The sequence below is a fragment of the Neolamprologus brichardi genome, chromosome 3, assembly GCF_056152115.1.
Source record: "Neolamprologus brichardi isolate AB-2024 chromosome 3, ASM5615211v1, whole genome shotgun sequence".
NCBI lineage: Eukaryota > Metazoa > Chordata > Actinopteri > Cichliformes > Cichlidae > Neolamprologus > Neolamprologus brichardi.
Genome location: NC_142106.1, coordinates 4,163,980 through 4,179,065, shown reverse-complemented (window position 1 = coordinate 4,179,065; position 15,086 = coordinate 4,163,980). Strand labels below are relative to the sequence as shown.

General features: G+C 43.4%; 2 protein-coding genes across 6 annotated transcripts in view; one reads left to right on the top strand and one right to left on the bottom strand.

The window, feature by feature from the left end:
• The window catches only part of LOC102789482 (methylglutaconyl-CoA hydratase, mitochondrial-like), a 674,272-nt gene that overhangs the window by 137,600 nt on the left and 521,586 nt on the right, over positions 1-15,086 (top strand). The window contains exon 6 of the mRNA XM_087838440.1: positions 8,134-8,154. Within this exon, the coding sequence (XP_087694566.1) occupies positions 8,134-8,154 (21 nt within the window). The remainder of the gene's footprint in view (positions 1-8,133; positions 8,155-15,086) is intronic.
• Positions 1-15,086, bottom strand: part of LOC148103190 (butyrophilin-like protein 2) — a 30,386-nt gene that overhangs the window by 1,320 nt on the left and 13,980 nt on the right. For 2 of the 5 annotated variants that reach the window (XM_087838545.1, XM_087838544.1), the window contains exons 5-6: positions 12,081-12,410; positions 9,927-10,018 (exon numbers count right to left, since the gene is read on the bottom strand). In XM_087838545.1, the coding sequence (XP_087694671.1) occupies positions 9,927-10,018; positions 12,081-12,410 (422 nt within the window). Of the gene's footprint in view, positions 1-1,330; positions 1,433-1,518; positions 1,852-3,571; positions 4,064-5,449; positions 6,040-9,926; positions 10,019-12,066; positions 12,411-15,086 lie in introns of those variants that run through there. The other 3 variants (XM_087838547.1, XM_087838546.1, XM_087838543.1) reach the window with 3 other exon arrangements.

The window sequence follows — 15,086 nt, the reverse complement described above, 5'->3', positions numbered from 1 at the left end:
GACGGACGTTACACCAGCTGTAAAATTGGATGCAGTTTTTTCGCCCTAACCAAAACAACTACCATCTTCATCTCATGCGGCCCCCCTGGCTCCAGCTGGATGCTCAAGGCAAAAGCTGACGGGAAAAACAAAACTCTCCTTTAGATAATAAGACTGTTTGTTGTGACTCTCTCTCCCCTCATTCAAGGCCGCCCGCATTGAAGAAGATTGTTGACTTTAGCTTAACCGGGTGAAGGGACACTTTCTCTCGGTTGAACACAGAAGACACACACATACGCATGTACACTGACGCACACCTACACTCACCCCCTGATCTCCCAGTTGGAGCTCAGTCTGGGGGAGTTATTTTTCTCCTCGTCTTTCCTCATGTTGTGCATTTTCCATTGTTTACCTCTCTGACCTGTCCATGTGATGTTTGTGTAATGTATGTATGGTTGGAGGGTAAGATGGCGCTGACGAGGCTGGCAGCCTTAACCCGATTTCCCTCGGGGATGAATAAAGTATTAACGGTCTCATATTTTCTACCCACTGAGCAGCTAACAGTACTGTGACCTGTGTATACTGAACATTCATCTTTAACCCTTTTCCTGCTTTAACATGAAACTCTGGAACAATGAATGCTGAGCTGGTTTGATCACATGTATTCTTTTATTTATAGATTTGGACAGAACAGAAATGTATGCCTGCATCGTATGTGAGTTTAAAGTTAAAACTCTATCTTTGCTCTTCTTTTCCATTAATGTGAACCTACTGTCTGCTGCTGAATTAAATAGTACACATCTACGGTCCAACACTCATCTGATCAACACAGTCTACAGAGCTCTGAGAGAAATCCTGTCTGCTGCTCATATGAACCATCTCATATTTAACACCTTACTAAAATGTATTATCCACATCATTGTTTCAAACCACAAACTTGAACTGTTTAAATCGCATAACATTTAACTTGATCTTGTAACTTGTGCCTGACCTCATTTTCTACCTTTTCCTTATAAAAAACATCATCTTTGTCTTGTTGAGTAAAAATTTCAATCCCCATTCATATGAGTACTTTTCATTGAAGTGCAACTCACTAAGGCACCTTTAACCAAATATGGCAAACAATCTGCACCTCACTGATGTTCTTGAAAATTGTTATTATTACACTTCTTCTGGACTGAGCTTATTTACTGTCAGCACATTTTTCCAAGTGAACAGAGGGTTTTGATTGAGTTCACTGATCAATGACTGAGTCTGAAGGAGGTTTTCTGACTTCCAGAACAAACCTGGAAGTTTCTCTTCAGCTCTGCTAACCATCGGCATTATGGGTAGTGTAGGAGGAGACACTCACCTGACACCAAATAATGACGGAATTGAAATAAAAGACCCGCAGAAACTACTAGAAGAAGAACAAGAAAAACCAGGAGAGCTGTGGCCCAGGACGGAAATGGTTCTGTTGAGAAACATGAAACAATATCAACATGATTGTTGAACCTCAATCTCCTGCACTGACCCCTGATGTTTTTCCACATCTCTGACCTTTGACCTGCAGCACTACTTTCTGTCTCAGGATGTCTTTGTCCCTGTGGATGGTGCAGATGTATCCTCCACTGTCTCTCTCTGTGGGGTATTTCAGGGTCAGACTGAGGTCTCCAGTTCTCAGCAGGTCTTTGTTCATCTTTGCGCGACCACAGTAAAGGTTGTCTACATGTTTAGGATGGTCACTTCTGTTTACATACAAATGGACCATAGTGAGTTCTTGGTCGGGGCGAGTCCACTCCACTGTGGCCTTTTCAGGCAGTTCAGGTGTTGTTTTGCAGGGCAGGATGACAGAGTCTGACCCTTCCTCCACCTTCACCTCCACCTGCTGATCTACGAGGAAAATGAACCATAATATCAGAAGCAGCAGCAGCCATGCTCATGGTAACGAGAGAACTGACGTGCTCTGATCTCTGCTACCAGTAAAAATACATATTAATAATATATAAATATCATGATTCTCTCTCTTTTTGTTTAAAATGGTAACTAAACTGGACACTATAAAATCCATATAAATAGTCTTCACAGTGCTACCTTTAGTAATCACTAACAAGCAACAGAACATGTGTGTAAATAAAGATAGAGACATACACTGTAGCTCAGGTGACAGAGCAGGTCAGCCACTAATCAGAAGGTCAGTGGTTTGAGCCCAGGCTGCCCCGTTGGGCAAGATACTAACCCCATGTTTGCCTACTGGTGGTGGTCAGTGGCGACAGTGTCCGGCAGCCTCGCCTCTGTCAGTGCCTCAGGGCAGCTGTGGCTACAATGTAGCTGCCATCACCAGTGTGTGAATGGATGGATGATTGAATGTAGTGTAAAGCGCTTTGGGGTCCTTAGGGACTAATTAAAGTGCTATACAAATGCAGACCATTTACCATACACGATCATGATTGGTCATATGGGCTGTTCCATCAAGCTCAACCACTGTTGCTGATTGGCTCTGATTACCCACATTTCCTGACTCCAGTGGAGCCTGCACATCTGGATCCAAAATACGACTTGGTTGGATTCTGCAGGGTCCAGCCAAAGCTCTCCTACAGTAGGCCTCCACTCCTCAGTGTCTATTCAAATTTTATATACATTTCACTACATGTGGTACATACACAGTACAGATGGCAGCACCTGGTGTTCATCGTCATGTCAAGGATCGCATCTCGGCCCTGCTCTGAAAACAGTTGGCCAGCCAGCATCTCCATTTCAACCCTCCATACGCTCCACACGGTGGTTCATGGGAACGGGAGATTTGTTCCATCAAATCAGCTCTACACCATCTCGGAGCATGTCACTGAAGAAGTCTTTAGGACCATACTCAGCAAAGTAGAGGGCATCGTCACCTCCAAGCCCCTGGTTATGTTTATGTCCCCTCAAACGTAGCTGATTTTGATTCAATCACTCCCGACATGTTGTTGATGCGGCGGCCTGATGCTGGTATGTGGCAGGTCATCTACCCAGAAACGGAGCTCCTGGGCCATCATAGATGGAGGCGGTGCCAAGTTTTGGATCCACAACATTCAAAATTATCTGCCTTTCCTCCAGACGTGCCACAAGTGGAAGCTTGAGGCCGTTAAGGGAGCGTCACTAATTTCTCATGTTGGCCCTTGTATAACACCCCCTTACCACACTACCTCCACACTCACATTATGAATGCATAACCCTGCTTCCTGTTCAATAAATGAATAAATGAAAGCTACTTGATTGGAAGTGGATTCTTCTGGAATAAAGAACAGCTGGCAGCACTTTATCATCCTGTCATTCATAGTTCCAGAGGTCAAGTTTATCTTCTTAAAATGACATCCTCTGTTACATGTTGTACATCAGTCTCTATTAGGCCTGTGAGCTGCAGGTTTTCCTGCGTATACAGGATGTAAAACCTTCTGAATCAAATCATCCAGATTTAGTAGAAACACCAAAAAATCTACCTGTGAGATTTTGATGTTTGCAGACTGGTTACATCTGGAAAATGTTAATGCCATTTTCCAGTTTTCAGCAAAAGAAATTCCTTTTCTATCAACCTTTAATTTGACATTTTTCTTTGTTTGTTTGGGTTTCTTACCTTTGACATGCAGCTGTATGTCGGTCAGTTTCAGTTCTGCCCTTTCATTTCTGATGGAGCAGGTGTAGTTGCCACTATCACTCATTTGGGGTTTTCTCAGAGTGAGGCTGAAGTCTAAAGTGTCCAGAGCATCAGGCCTCATTGATGTGCGCCCTCTGTAACGCTGGTTTTGTCCTGTTACATCATCTGTTTCCTCTCGTCTCACGTGGACGGATTTGGGGTCGAGATCATTGCGAGTCCACAGCACTGTGGGGTTCGTAAGTATAAGACCTGTGTACTGACAGGGCAGCAGGACAGACTTTGCCCCCTCATACACCTCCACCACCACAGCCAGGGCATGCTGGGAAACTGGAAGGAGACACAAGCACACACAACAAAAAACACTAATCACCTGTATGCTGTGGATTTTTCTAGTGGTTCTTATCGTGGGGAAAGTGGTTTCAGAAGCCACGTTTTCTGCTAAGTACTCAAACATGGATTCTTCCCATCCAACAAAAACTAACTCGAAGGACGTTTAAAAAACATCAAAGAAAACTTTGATGCACGTCTGAAAAACACGGAAGTGAAACGTTCTGAGACTAGTATCTGTTAGGAATGAAGTGCTTTTAATCTGCAAACGAAGAACGTGTTAATAAACAAGCATTGTTAAAGAAAAGGCGTCATCGACTTTGAAGACGGATGGTTTTGTTTCATTTTCATTTTTTTTTAAATATTGTTTTTTTGTAAATTTACTCCCTTCAATTAATCATAAGGACATCTATAAAAGAAATTTAGCTAGTTAATTTTTAACCATAAAAACAACACACACACACACACACAGGTAACCGAGTGGACAGGATATAACAGGGGTGACTAAACCAAAGGGAACGTGCATTTTGATTTGCTTTCATGTGTCGGGCTTAGAAAAGAAGGAAGTTCTCATTAAGCAGATGAAACATTTTTCATGACAGTTTTTTCAACCCCATGAAATAAAAATAACAACCATAATAACAGCTGTTAAAAACAGTTTGAGAAACGTAATAAAGCTTTTAAGAACATACTGATTTCATGAAGTGACACTTCTGCAGCTGTACCACCTGACCTCGACGTCTAAACACACTTTTACATGGACACCTTTACTGACGTTTGTCCTGGTACCACCAGCATATATAATACTTCTTAAATATAGTAACAATATTATAATGCATTAATATTTCCTAGTTTTCACATTTGTTCTATCTCCTGACATGAAATGATCACCAACCGTACAAAGATATCAGTTTGTACAGTAACAGTCACAGTGAGACATTCTGATGTATGAAAAACAAAAACAGGGGTGACGATCTTACTGTGGACCTTACTGTAAGTCATGTGACCAGAGGACCAGGGAGGGGACCTGTTCAGGGGGATTTCTATAAGGGGGCAATTCAGGACACAAGTTATTCTGAGACTAAGCATTAAAAATGTACAAACACACAGAGAAACATCTGGTGTTGAATAAAAAAAGAGAAAAATGTCTATTTGTTGTTTTAGGATTGTTATAACTTTATTAATCAGTGAACTTGAACATAGATGATTGTGCACGTGGCGTTATTGTGAACAAAAACCATTTTTGACACATTAAAGTGCTTTCTATGGTAAACGGGGCTTTTAATATTGTGAGACAAGCTTTCAGTTTTTATACAAAGTACTTTTATTTCTGCCGTGAATCACACGCACACGAGCACTGACGCACTTCTTAACAAGCAGATATCAGGATGATGAGCTCAGCTGTCACGGGGAGACCCGCCCCACATGAAGCCAGCATGTAGGGACCACAGTAACTACACAGAGGGGCTTCATGCAGTCAGCTCGTGTTACACACTGTGTGTGTGTCAGTCTGCGTGTGTGCTTTCTTACCGAGGACCTGCAGCACGAGCCGCAGCAGCATCTTCCTCTCCGCTGAAAGTCCCGTTAACTCTGAGGAACAGGCGCACGCAGCTCGATCACAGCACCGCTGACGCACTGAACAAAGTTTCCTCCTCTGAAGTTAGACAGAGACACCTCACAACTTCCTGTCAGAGCCTTCAAAATAAAATCCTTCTGCAGAACTCTAAACATGAAAGTGAGGAGAAGCAGCAGTGAGCACAGACACTGCAGACAGCGAGCTGCTTTCAGGAACACGTGGTTGATCCACGTGGGTTTATATTAATGTAAGCTGACCTAATTACAGTTTTAGTTTTGCAAAACTGACAGTAAGTTTAGAAGCTGTATAGATGATGGCTGTGTGTGTGTGTGTGTGTGTGTGTGTGTGTGTGTGTGTGAAATAATAAAAACGAATGAATAATTAAATAAAAAGAAAAAGTATTAATATAATAATATGATCAACTGTCCTCACTGTTATTTCATAGTTTGAGTTTGGACCCCCAAAAAGGTCATGCCTTAAATTCTGACTTTAACTAAATTCATTACAGGGAAATTTTCCATGTATTTTGTTACATAAATACACTGTAAAATGTTACATTTATCATAATCTGGTCAAATTAAATGTAGTTGATTGGTATTCATGCAGGTTATACCGAACACGGTTTACTTAATGGTTAATTAAGTGAATAAACAAGCCTGTGATTGCTGTATTTCTGCACAGTGTTCATAGTTCATGTCATTGTGAGTTTGGTTTTGATTTATCTCCTGTTTTAGTTTTATTGTCAGAGTTTCTTAGTTTTACTTTTACTTTGATTCGTTGGGTTTCCGGTTTCCTGCCCTCCTGTGCGCCCTAATTTCATGTCAGGTATTCTCTGCTGTTGTAACCTTTTATTTTGGTAGTTATGTCTACGGTGTGCTGTTTCTGGTGTTGCTTTCTCTTCTTCTCATATTGAAGAGTTTTCAGTTACTGTGCACAAATGTACTCCATTTGTGTATAGGGGGTTTTCACATACTTCACTGAAGAGGTATGTGCCATCCTGCATAGACCTGATCCCCCTCTTCTGGCCCTCGCATGTAACATTTTCTAGATCCGCCACTGTTTGAATGCTGCAGTTTCAAACAGTCTAAAGCACAAAGTGTGGTCTGTGTTCACAGAGCAGCTCAGAGCAGATCTCACTGTTTACCTGCTGATGATGGAGATCTCAGAGGGGGAACGTTATCAGGTTTTTAAGTTCAGCAGATCTTTGTTCACGGGCACAAAACATCTCATTTTACACTCTGATCCTCGAGGACACAGGAGGAGCTTCCAGACCAAACTGTCCTGCAGACTCTCTGAGAAGAACTGACACACAAACTGTGGTGAAATTTAGATGAACAAAGTCTGCAGACACGGTTAGCTGTAACCAACGCCTATATGACCATGTGCATGGGAGAGGAAACAGACGGTTAACACAGTCATGCGAGCTCTGAGCTCTCGAGGCGTGGCGGCACCTATTTATCCTCCCATAACATCAGCTACTTACTTCCTCTTCTCAGGCTCTGCGGTCTTCACCCCAGCATGTTCAAAACAGATGTCGCAGTTTCAAGTGACTTTAACCCTTAGATGCACACGTGGGGTCGTGACCTTCCTGCTGGCAGCTTCAGCTACAGAAACTCTGCAGGTACACACACACACACACACACACACACACACACACACACACACACACACACACACACACACACACAGTAGATTAGATTAGAACAGGATGTTCTGAACACCCTGTTTGTTATCAGATGGATACTCAGTAGGTGAGGCCATAAATAAATGTCCCGTAGAGCTATTCATGAACCCAGGAAACAAAGAGAGAAAAGAACAGATTGGAGATCAGAGCTGAACACACACTTTTTTAAAAGCATGCAGGAGCCGTGAGGACGAGCACAGATTCATTCATTCATATCTGCTCTGTAATCTGAACTCTCTCTCTTTCTAATCTCATGTCTGAAGGTGAGAAGGACACCGTCTCCCTAACAGAAAAGCTTCTCCACCCACACAGCTGAAGAAGATATTTACAGTGTGTACAATGGCATCACTCTTCCACACACAGACAATCACTTGTTGATGCAGCGTGGTCCAGCTGGGAGTAAGGAGGTAGGAAAGCTGAGCCAGTGTTCCCGCTTTAAAGAAGGCACCTTCAGCCAATCACTGACTCCACCCACAACTCAGCATAGTGACAAATACTCAGTACAGGCTAAACAGCACCACCCTCAGGCCAACATGGAGAAAAACATTCACACTGAAACAAGACAAATGATGATCTGGGCTCCAAACATTCATATCCAACACATGTAAAGCCTTCAAACGTCATCTGCTAATGTTTCTGTTTATTCTATGATTATTTTAAAATGAGCTCACAGCCACCTGTCGTCCTGCTGAGCTCCACCAAGGGGCCACTTTAAGGACCTGTCAGATTATCTTATTAGTCAATCGTTATCTTATCATTTTACAATTCTCTTTAAACTTTCAGCCGTTTAACTTCAGTGATCCTCAGAATGTCTTTGATATCCAGGAGTTTTACCCACGTCCAGTGAAAAATGACGATCAAATGAAAAAATCCACTTTTTCTTCTTTGACTCAGTTCCTGAAGAGGGTCTCATATCTGCCAGACTCCCAGAAACTCAGTGTGTTCAAGAGTGAGCTGACAGTCAGAGTCCCTTCAGTCTCAGCGTGATCCAACCATATTTGTGTGAACAGCATCACAGAGGATTCAGCTGCTTTAAATGGGACAGTGTGAGTAAATAACAGGGACTAGAAAGAGAGAGCAGAGTTCTCCTCAGTAACACCAGGATACCTGACCCGTCTGAGTCTCGCTTCCCCGCCTCCATCATTTAGTGACGGCCTTCTCTACCATGTCTGTGCCGAGCGCTTTGGTCAGGGCCAAACCTTGTGTCACCATGGCAACTACACCATGACAGCATCCAGAGAGAAACTTGTGAGTCCACGACTACATTAGATGTTTGCTCTGCTGAATCCAGCCAGCCCCTACCTGCCTTTAGTCATATGGGATAAAACGGTAGGGCCAGAGGTGGGAAGTAACTAAGTACAAATACTCTGTTACTGTACTTGAGTAGGATTTACAGGCATCTGTACTTTCTACTCCTTACATGTTCAAACAGGCTGGTTACTTTAGGTTTAACACATTTGAGGGGAGTTATTATTTCATCAGTGCGAGCTTCAAACATCAAAGCGATTTGAGCCTAAACAGAAACACATGAAAGGAAATCCTGTTCATTTATTAATCACATAAAAAGAGACCAAAGAGTCAAACTGTGAGTCACAGTCAGGGCTTAAAGTGGGCCATGTTTTTATTTGATATGTTTTTGGGACAACACCTGAACGCCTGCAGGTGTCTGGAAGTTGTGTTAGCGCTACTTTAGCATCTAGCTAGCCCTGCTGAAGAGCAGCGAGCATAAAGGGACGAACGTTTTTGAAGTGTCAGCTAATTTCAAATGCAGCGTTTCTATCAGCTCAACAAACATCAGCAAACACACAAACTGTTTGTGTGCAGTTTGTCTCACAGTGTGTTGCAGCTAAAGGTCCAGCTGCTGTATTTCACAGGGAGAGAAAAGAAAGAAAAGCTGCTGTAGGAGAGGAACCCAAGCTTTGGCATCGCTCTGAAAACTATCGCTGATCCTTTTACTCGCTGGCTTTCAAATAAAAGCTGAAATGAAATTTGTGGCGTTTGCAGGATCGAATCAATCACACAGGATCAGGGGATAAGACAGCAGAGCAGCTGATTTTACACCTGAAGATAAAACTGTAATGTTAGAAACATATGAAGATATTACACACACAATACAGACTGCAGCTCAGACAGCTGCTGGACAGATGTGTGTGTGTGTGTGTGTGTGTGAGTGTGTGTGTGTGTGTGTGTGTGTGTGTGTGTGTGTGTGTGTGTGTGTGTGTGTGTGAGAGTGTGTGTGTGTGAGAGTGTGTGTGTGTGTGTGTGTGTGTGTGTGTGTGTGTGTGTGTGTGTGTGTGTGTGTGTGTGTGTGAGTACTTTAACTCCTTTATTTCACACAGACAGCTTCAGCATTTGTTCTGCTTTCTCTGCTTTTATTTGAATGTAACAGAAAAACACGACTAGAATTTCCACAAACGTGTTTACAGGCTGACTTTAATGTGTTTCTGCACATGCTTGTCCTCTGGTCATGTGATCATGTGGTTTGTAGGAACGCTCCTCTTCCTCAGAGGATCCACCTGTGCTTCCTCTCCTCTCTCCTCCACCTGTTACAGTGAGGGAACGTCCTCCATGATGGAGGAGCTGCTGGAAAGTGCTGAGAGTTTCCTCCAGAGTGAGACCTCTGTCACAGTTCAGAGGATCTACGGCAGCAGAGACCTTCATGGACACTAAAAGTCTCAAACACACAACAACAACATCACACTGACTCCACTCTGACATCACTGATCAATAATCAAAGAACACACAGATCAAACTGATTGATCAGCCATCAGAAGAGTCGGATCAATGGAGCTGCTTCTGTTCCTGATGTCCCCTGTTTGATCCTGGACCTGAACTCTCCCTGCAGAGGAGACACAACACAGTCAGACACACACACACACACACACACACACACACACACACACACACACACACACACACACACACAAGTGACGGGTTTTCAAGGTGATAATTGCTCCACTAACAGTGAGACATGGATTCTTTTTTATTCATTGTTGTTGGATTTTTATTGTTGTAGCCCTGGCTATATAAGTAGCTCATTATTTAAATTTGTTCATTAAAATTGATAGTTAGCTGCAAATGTTTAATGTGTTCAAGAATGTATACAAATGCCTGCAAAGTATGTGATGTGTGTCAGTTAAATGCACAACCTTTTTATTTGTATTTTGAGGTTTATGTCATTATTTTTGATATGGTATTGATATGTACTACAGCTCCAGTGAACCCTGAAGTAGTCTCAGGTAGAGGGGTGGGAGTAAGTGGGGAGCCGTGTGCTGCAGGAAGCGAGAGAGAAGAGAGCTGAACAGCGTCGAGTGAACGCAGAGTTCATAGAAGGCGACAGACGTATTTTCGGGTTGACGGATAGTTAACTGGAGTCGAGAACTGTTGTACCCTACTGTGAGGTAAATGTGAATTTTGTCTGACACTTGTACCCAATGTTATTGTGTAAAACGGGCTAACTGCTAACCGCGATTAGCCGCTAGCACAACTGCTAACACAGCCACTAGCACAACTGTTAACATAGCCGCTAGCGTAGCTGAGCATATTCGCTAAGCTCTTGTTCTGCTCTGTTTTATTTATTAAGCTAATGCTAAGATTGAATGTTATGGCATGTGAACTGGCATTTAGCGGGGTTGTGTGATTCAGTAGGAGGAGACGTCTTGCTGGCGTGTCAGAGAGGTCCCTTTTGCTGGTGTGCTGAAGTTATGTGTTCACGTGGGAGCACGTGGAAAGGACAACTGTGAGTGCTGCTGCCGCGGCCTGCTGGTAGCCGTGACCCAGTTTCCCCGCTATCCCCTTGAACTGCCTGGAGGTGTGAGTACTGTTGTTTGCACGTGCTTTTTATTTTTACTGCTTGGCAACAAGTGAAGCGGCCATATTGTTTTAGGTCCCAACGCACCCGAGCCACGACTCAGGCCTGCAACGAGGGGCTTGCTAGCAGAAAGACTGTAGCACTTGAGGTGTGTGTGTGTTTGGTGAGAGTGCGTGTGGGCCCACAATATTCTTTGATTATTTTGTTTCTGTTGAGGTAGATACCTCACCATTGTTTAACAAACTTGATTGATTTTACTTATTTTCTTTTGTGTTGTTAATTAAGCATTCACTAAAGTGGAGTTAACGTTATAATTGACCTGCTTGTGTGTGGTTTGTTTCCATATAGTTTAGTTTTGTTGCATATTTAATACCATAAGCATTAAAAAGGGAGTATCAGTAGGAAAGTAACAACAGGAACCCAGCGCCCCTCTCAATAGAACGTGGGACGGGTGTTACATTGTGCTGGCTTGTTTCCCCTGATGCGTGTGAGGCTGTGAGTCAGCTGAAGATTGTTTACTCCCGTGAGGAGCTGCTACAACTTAACGTCTCGTATGGTGGTAAAGACCTTACTTCATGTATGCCGGATTTTATACGGAGAGATTTTAACAGAACAAGTGACAAAAGGAAAAGAGGGAGACTCAGAGGTGTCAAATTGCGTCTGAGGAGACAACAGGTTGGACTCCCCTGGCCTCTGTAGCTTCTTTCCTCTAGAGGAAGGTTTCTAGTTCAAAGAAAACAGTTTTGTCTCTGCTGCCGTCACTAAACACAATAAGAACTGTTTTATTTGATTCATCTTGATCTATATTGTTTTTATTGCTTGTGTAATAATCAAATGTGTTTGTCAGGGTTTAATGGGTGGGTGTGTGTTCTGTGAGGGGATGCCAAATGTTATAATTATTTCCATAAAGCCAATTTATCTATGGGTATAAATAAAGTAAATTGAACCCTTAGGTAAAATTTAGACTAACTGTAACCCTGACAGTAAAACCACACTTGACTTAAAACTTGTTGGACCAGACATTTTGTCCCCACGAGTATAGTGCCAATGTTCTGTCCTCACAAAGATGTGTAAACATGTACACACAAACCTCTGACTTTGAGCTGCACTCTCTTCATTCTAACCAGAGCTCGATTCCTCCTCACGTAGCATCCATATTCTCCACTGTCTCTCTCTGTGGGGTGTTTCAGGGTCAGACTGAGGTCTCCAGTTTTCAGCAGGTCTTCATTCATCTTCGTTCGGTCTCTGTAAACCTGGTGCTGTTTGTCAGGCTGGTCAGAGCCGTTCTCATACACGTGGACCTTCCTGTATTCAGGTCCATAGTATTTCCACTTCACTTTAGCATCTTCAGGCAGGTTTTGTGTGGTTCTGAAGGGCAGCTGGACAGACTCCGCCCCCTCCTCCACCTCCACCTGACACACTGAGAGGACAACAAACACAACATGAGCTGTACAAAGTGTGATTGGTGTTGACAGAGCAGCATCATGTGACTCTTGTTCTGCACTAAATGAAGCGATGGAGTGGCGCCTCCTTCAGGCAGAGAAACAGCTCATGGAGAGAAATAATTATTAGAGCAAAAACAAGAGTGGAGCTGCAAATAAGGCCGAGAGGAACGCTGCAGAAAACTGTTCATGTGTGAATTCATAACTTCATAGATTTCTTTGAGCACTAAAATCAGAGCTGCTTCTATTTCTAATATGACAGCTGTACATTAGAGCTGGAACACTTTAAATGTGAGCCATAAAAACATGATACTCTACAAGTGCATTCAGCTCTGACACTGTCACATCATGAAGGAGACCTGGAAATCACTTTGTTACACAAATCAAAGTCAAATCAATTCTATTGATGGAATATTGTGTGATCAATAGACTGATCAGTTTCTAATCTGTTATCTATCAGCTGGAAATCCAGCAGTGTCAAACAGACTGGGCAGCAGATTAGGACCAAACACAAACACACTGAGACTTTTTCTTCAGCAGTTGCAGGTAAACTGCAGCAACAATGCGACTCAGACAGTTTCTCTATAACTGCAGGGCTTCCTGCGCTGCTGTTAGTCAGATACGGATCAACAGGTTGTGGATAGAAAGCAGATTCCTTCAGCAGAGGATCCAGATCACACTTGAAGCATGTCGTCGGGAAAACCATCAGTGAAAATGGGACACTTTGAGCCAATTTGAGCCTCAAACTCTGAACATAACCTGCTGCAGACCAGCTGATGTGTTCAGTTACCATGGTGAGGAATTTCACAATAAAGGAGGCGTACGCTCTGTCTTTTCCCGGCCCGACGCTCTGGGACATTTTAGACAAGTTTCCTGGCAGAATACGATCCCGTGCGGAGGCCGACACCATCCTTATCCACATGGGCACAAACCGGATTCCAAACAGCGCTCCCACTTCCTCAAACTGGACTTTGTGTGTCTTTGTGAGGCTGTGAAACAAGCCCACCGTAGTGTTTGTATCTCCGGCCCCACTCCCACCTGTGGCCGTGGGGCGTTTGGGTCCTGCTCGGCCTCCACACCTGGCTCTCCTCTGTGTGTGACTCCCACAGCCTGGGCTTTAGAGACAACTTCAATGTTTTCTGGGACAGGAGGCATCTTTCTGCAGCAGATGGGCTCCACTTCAACCAATCAGGAGCCAGATCCTCTCTGCTAACATATCATATGGAGTCCAGCAGGAAACACTCCATCAAGCACCTGTCCACACCTGCCCACACCTGCTGACCGCTCCGTCACTGACTGACGTCCCCCAGGTCCTAGTCCCTACCATCTCAGTTCCACTGTAAACACTAATACATGTTCAGCTGGACTCGGAGCCTCTGGAGACATTTTGGATGTTCCAGTCATGATAACTAACAGGACAGTTTGTGCAAGGTGGAGAAAATCTGCTGCATCATCCCATTGATGAAGCATTCAGCTCCACCCTACAGTTTCTCTGCTGCCTCCATCCACCTTGGTTCACTTTGCTCTTCTTAATGTTGCAGCTCTGAATAGTCAGGCTTTTATTCTGAAGGATTTTACAACTTCCCATCAGCTTGATTTGATGTTTTGAACAGAAACATGATGAAATCTGGAGAGGACTGTCTAGTCTGTGAACTCTGACCCCACATATGATTGTTTCAGTCAGCCCAGAGAAAGTGGCTGGGTGGGTGGAGCTTTGGCTTCAAATGCTCCCCTATTAAGGTGGATGAAGGGTGTAGTTTGGAGGTGCTGCTTGTTAAAGAGTGAAACAGCTCCTATCTGTGCAGGTATCTCCGCCCTCCTAAGACTCCATCAGAGTTGGAGCTGAACTCTCAGATGTTTCCTGCTCCATGGTTCTTATGTGTGATCACATGATCTGAGCTGCTGATTTTAAGATCCATGTTGATGATCTCACTGACTCCTTTGAGTTCCTCAGTGCAGTAAATTCATTGGTTTCAAACAGCGTGTTGTTGGCCGACATATAACTGTGGGCTTCAGTATGAACTCCAGGCTTTGAGCTGATGTGTTTCTATCTGATCATTGATGGATTCTGTACGTTCAACTTTTTGGGTCTCCAGATGATAAAGAAACAGATTTATTTATACCCCCACCCCCCACCCCCCTCCCAAAATGGTTTGTTCCAGCTCGCCTCTCTCCTACTCTGGCTCTAGCGCTGTTGCTGCCAGAACGATGGTGGCTGAGACACAGCGGAGCGGAGGGGTAAGTGTCTGGCTTAAAACAGGACATATTAGCTGCATTTAACCTTCAGTTACTCTTTATATAGTTAGGTAGGAGTCAGACCATGTTTCTTTTTAGCTGAAAAACATTACACCAGGTAACCTGCAGTGTTGAAAACTTGTTTTCTGACGATGTTTGCTACCCTACAATCCGTCCTCCTGTATTAAAATCAGTTACTATTTATATAGTTAGGTTAGGTAGGAGTCAGACCATGTTTCTTTCTTGCTCCCATTGAAATTTATACAGCCTATTTAAAATCTAAAACTTAAAATTGTTTTAGCCTACTGTTGTTGCCACTTTCTTGTTTGAAAGTGAATGAGAGAAGCTGCTTATTTTGTCATATGTGCAGACATTAAACCCAGGAACAACATTCAGGTAAAAGTGTAAAATCAAATGAT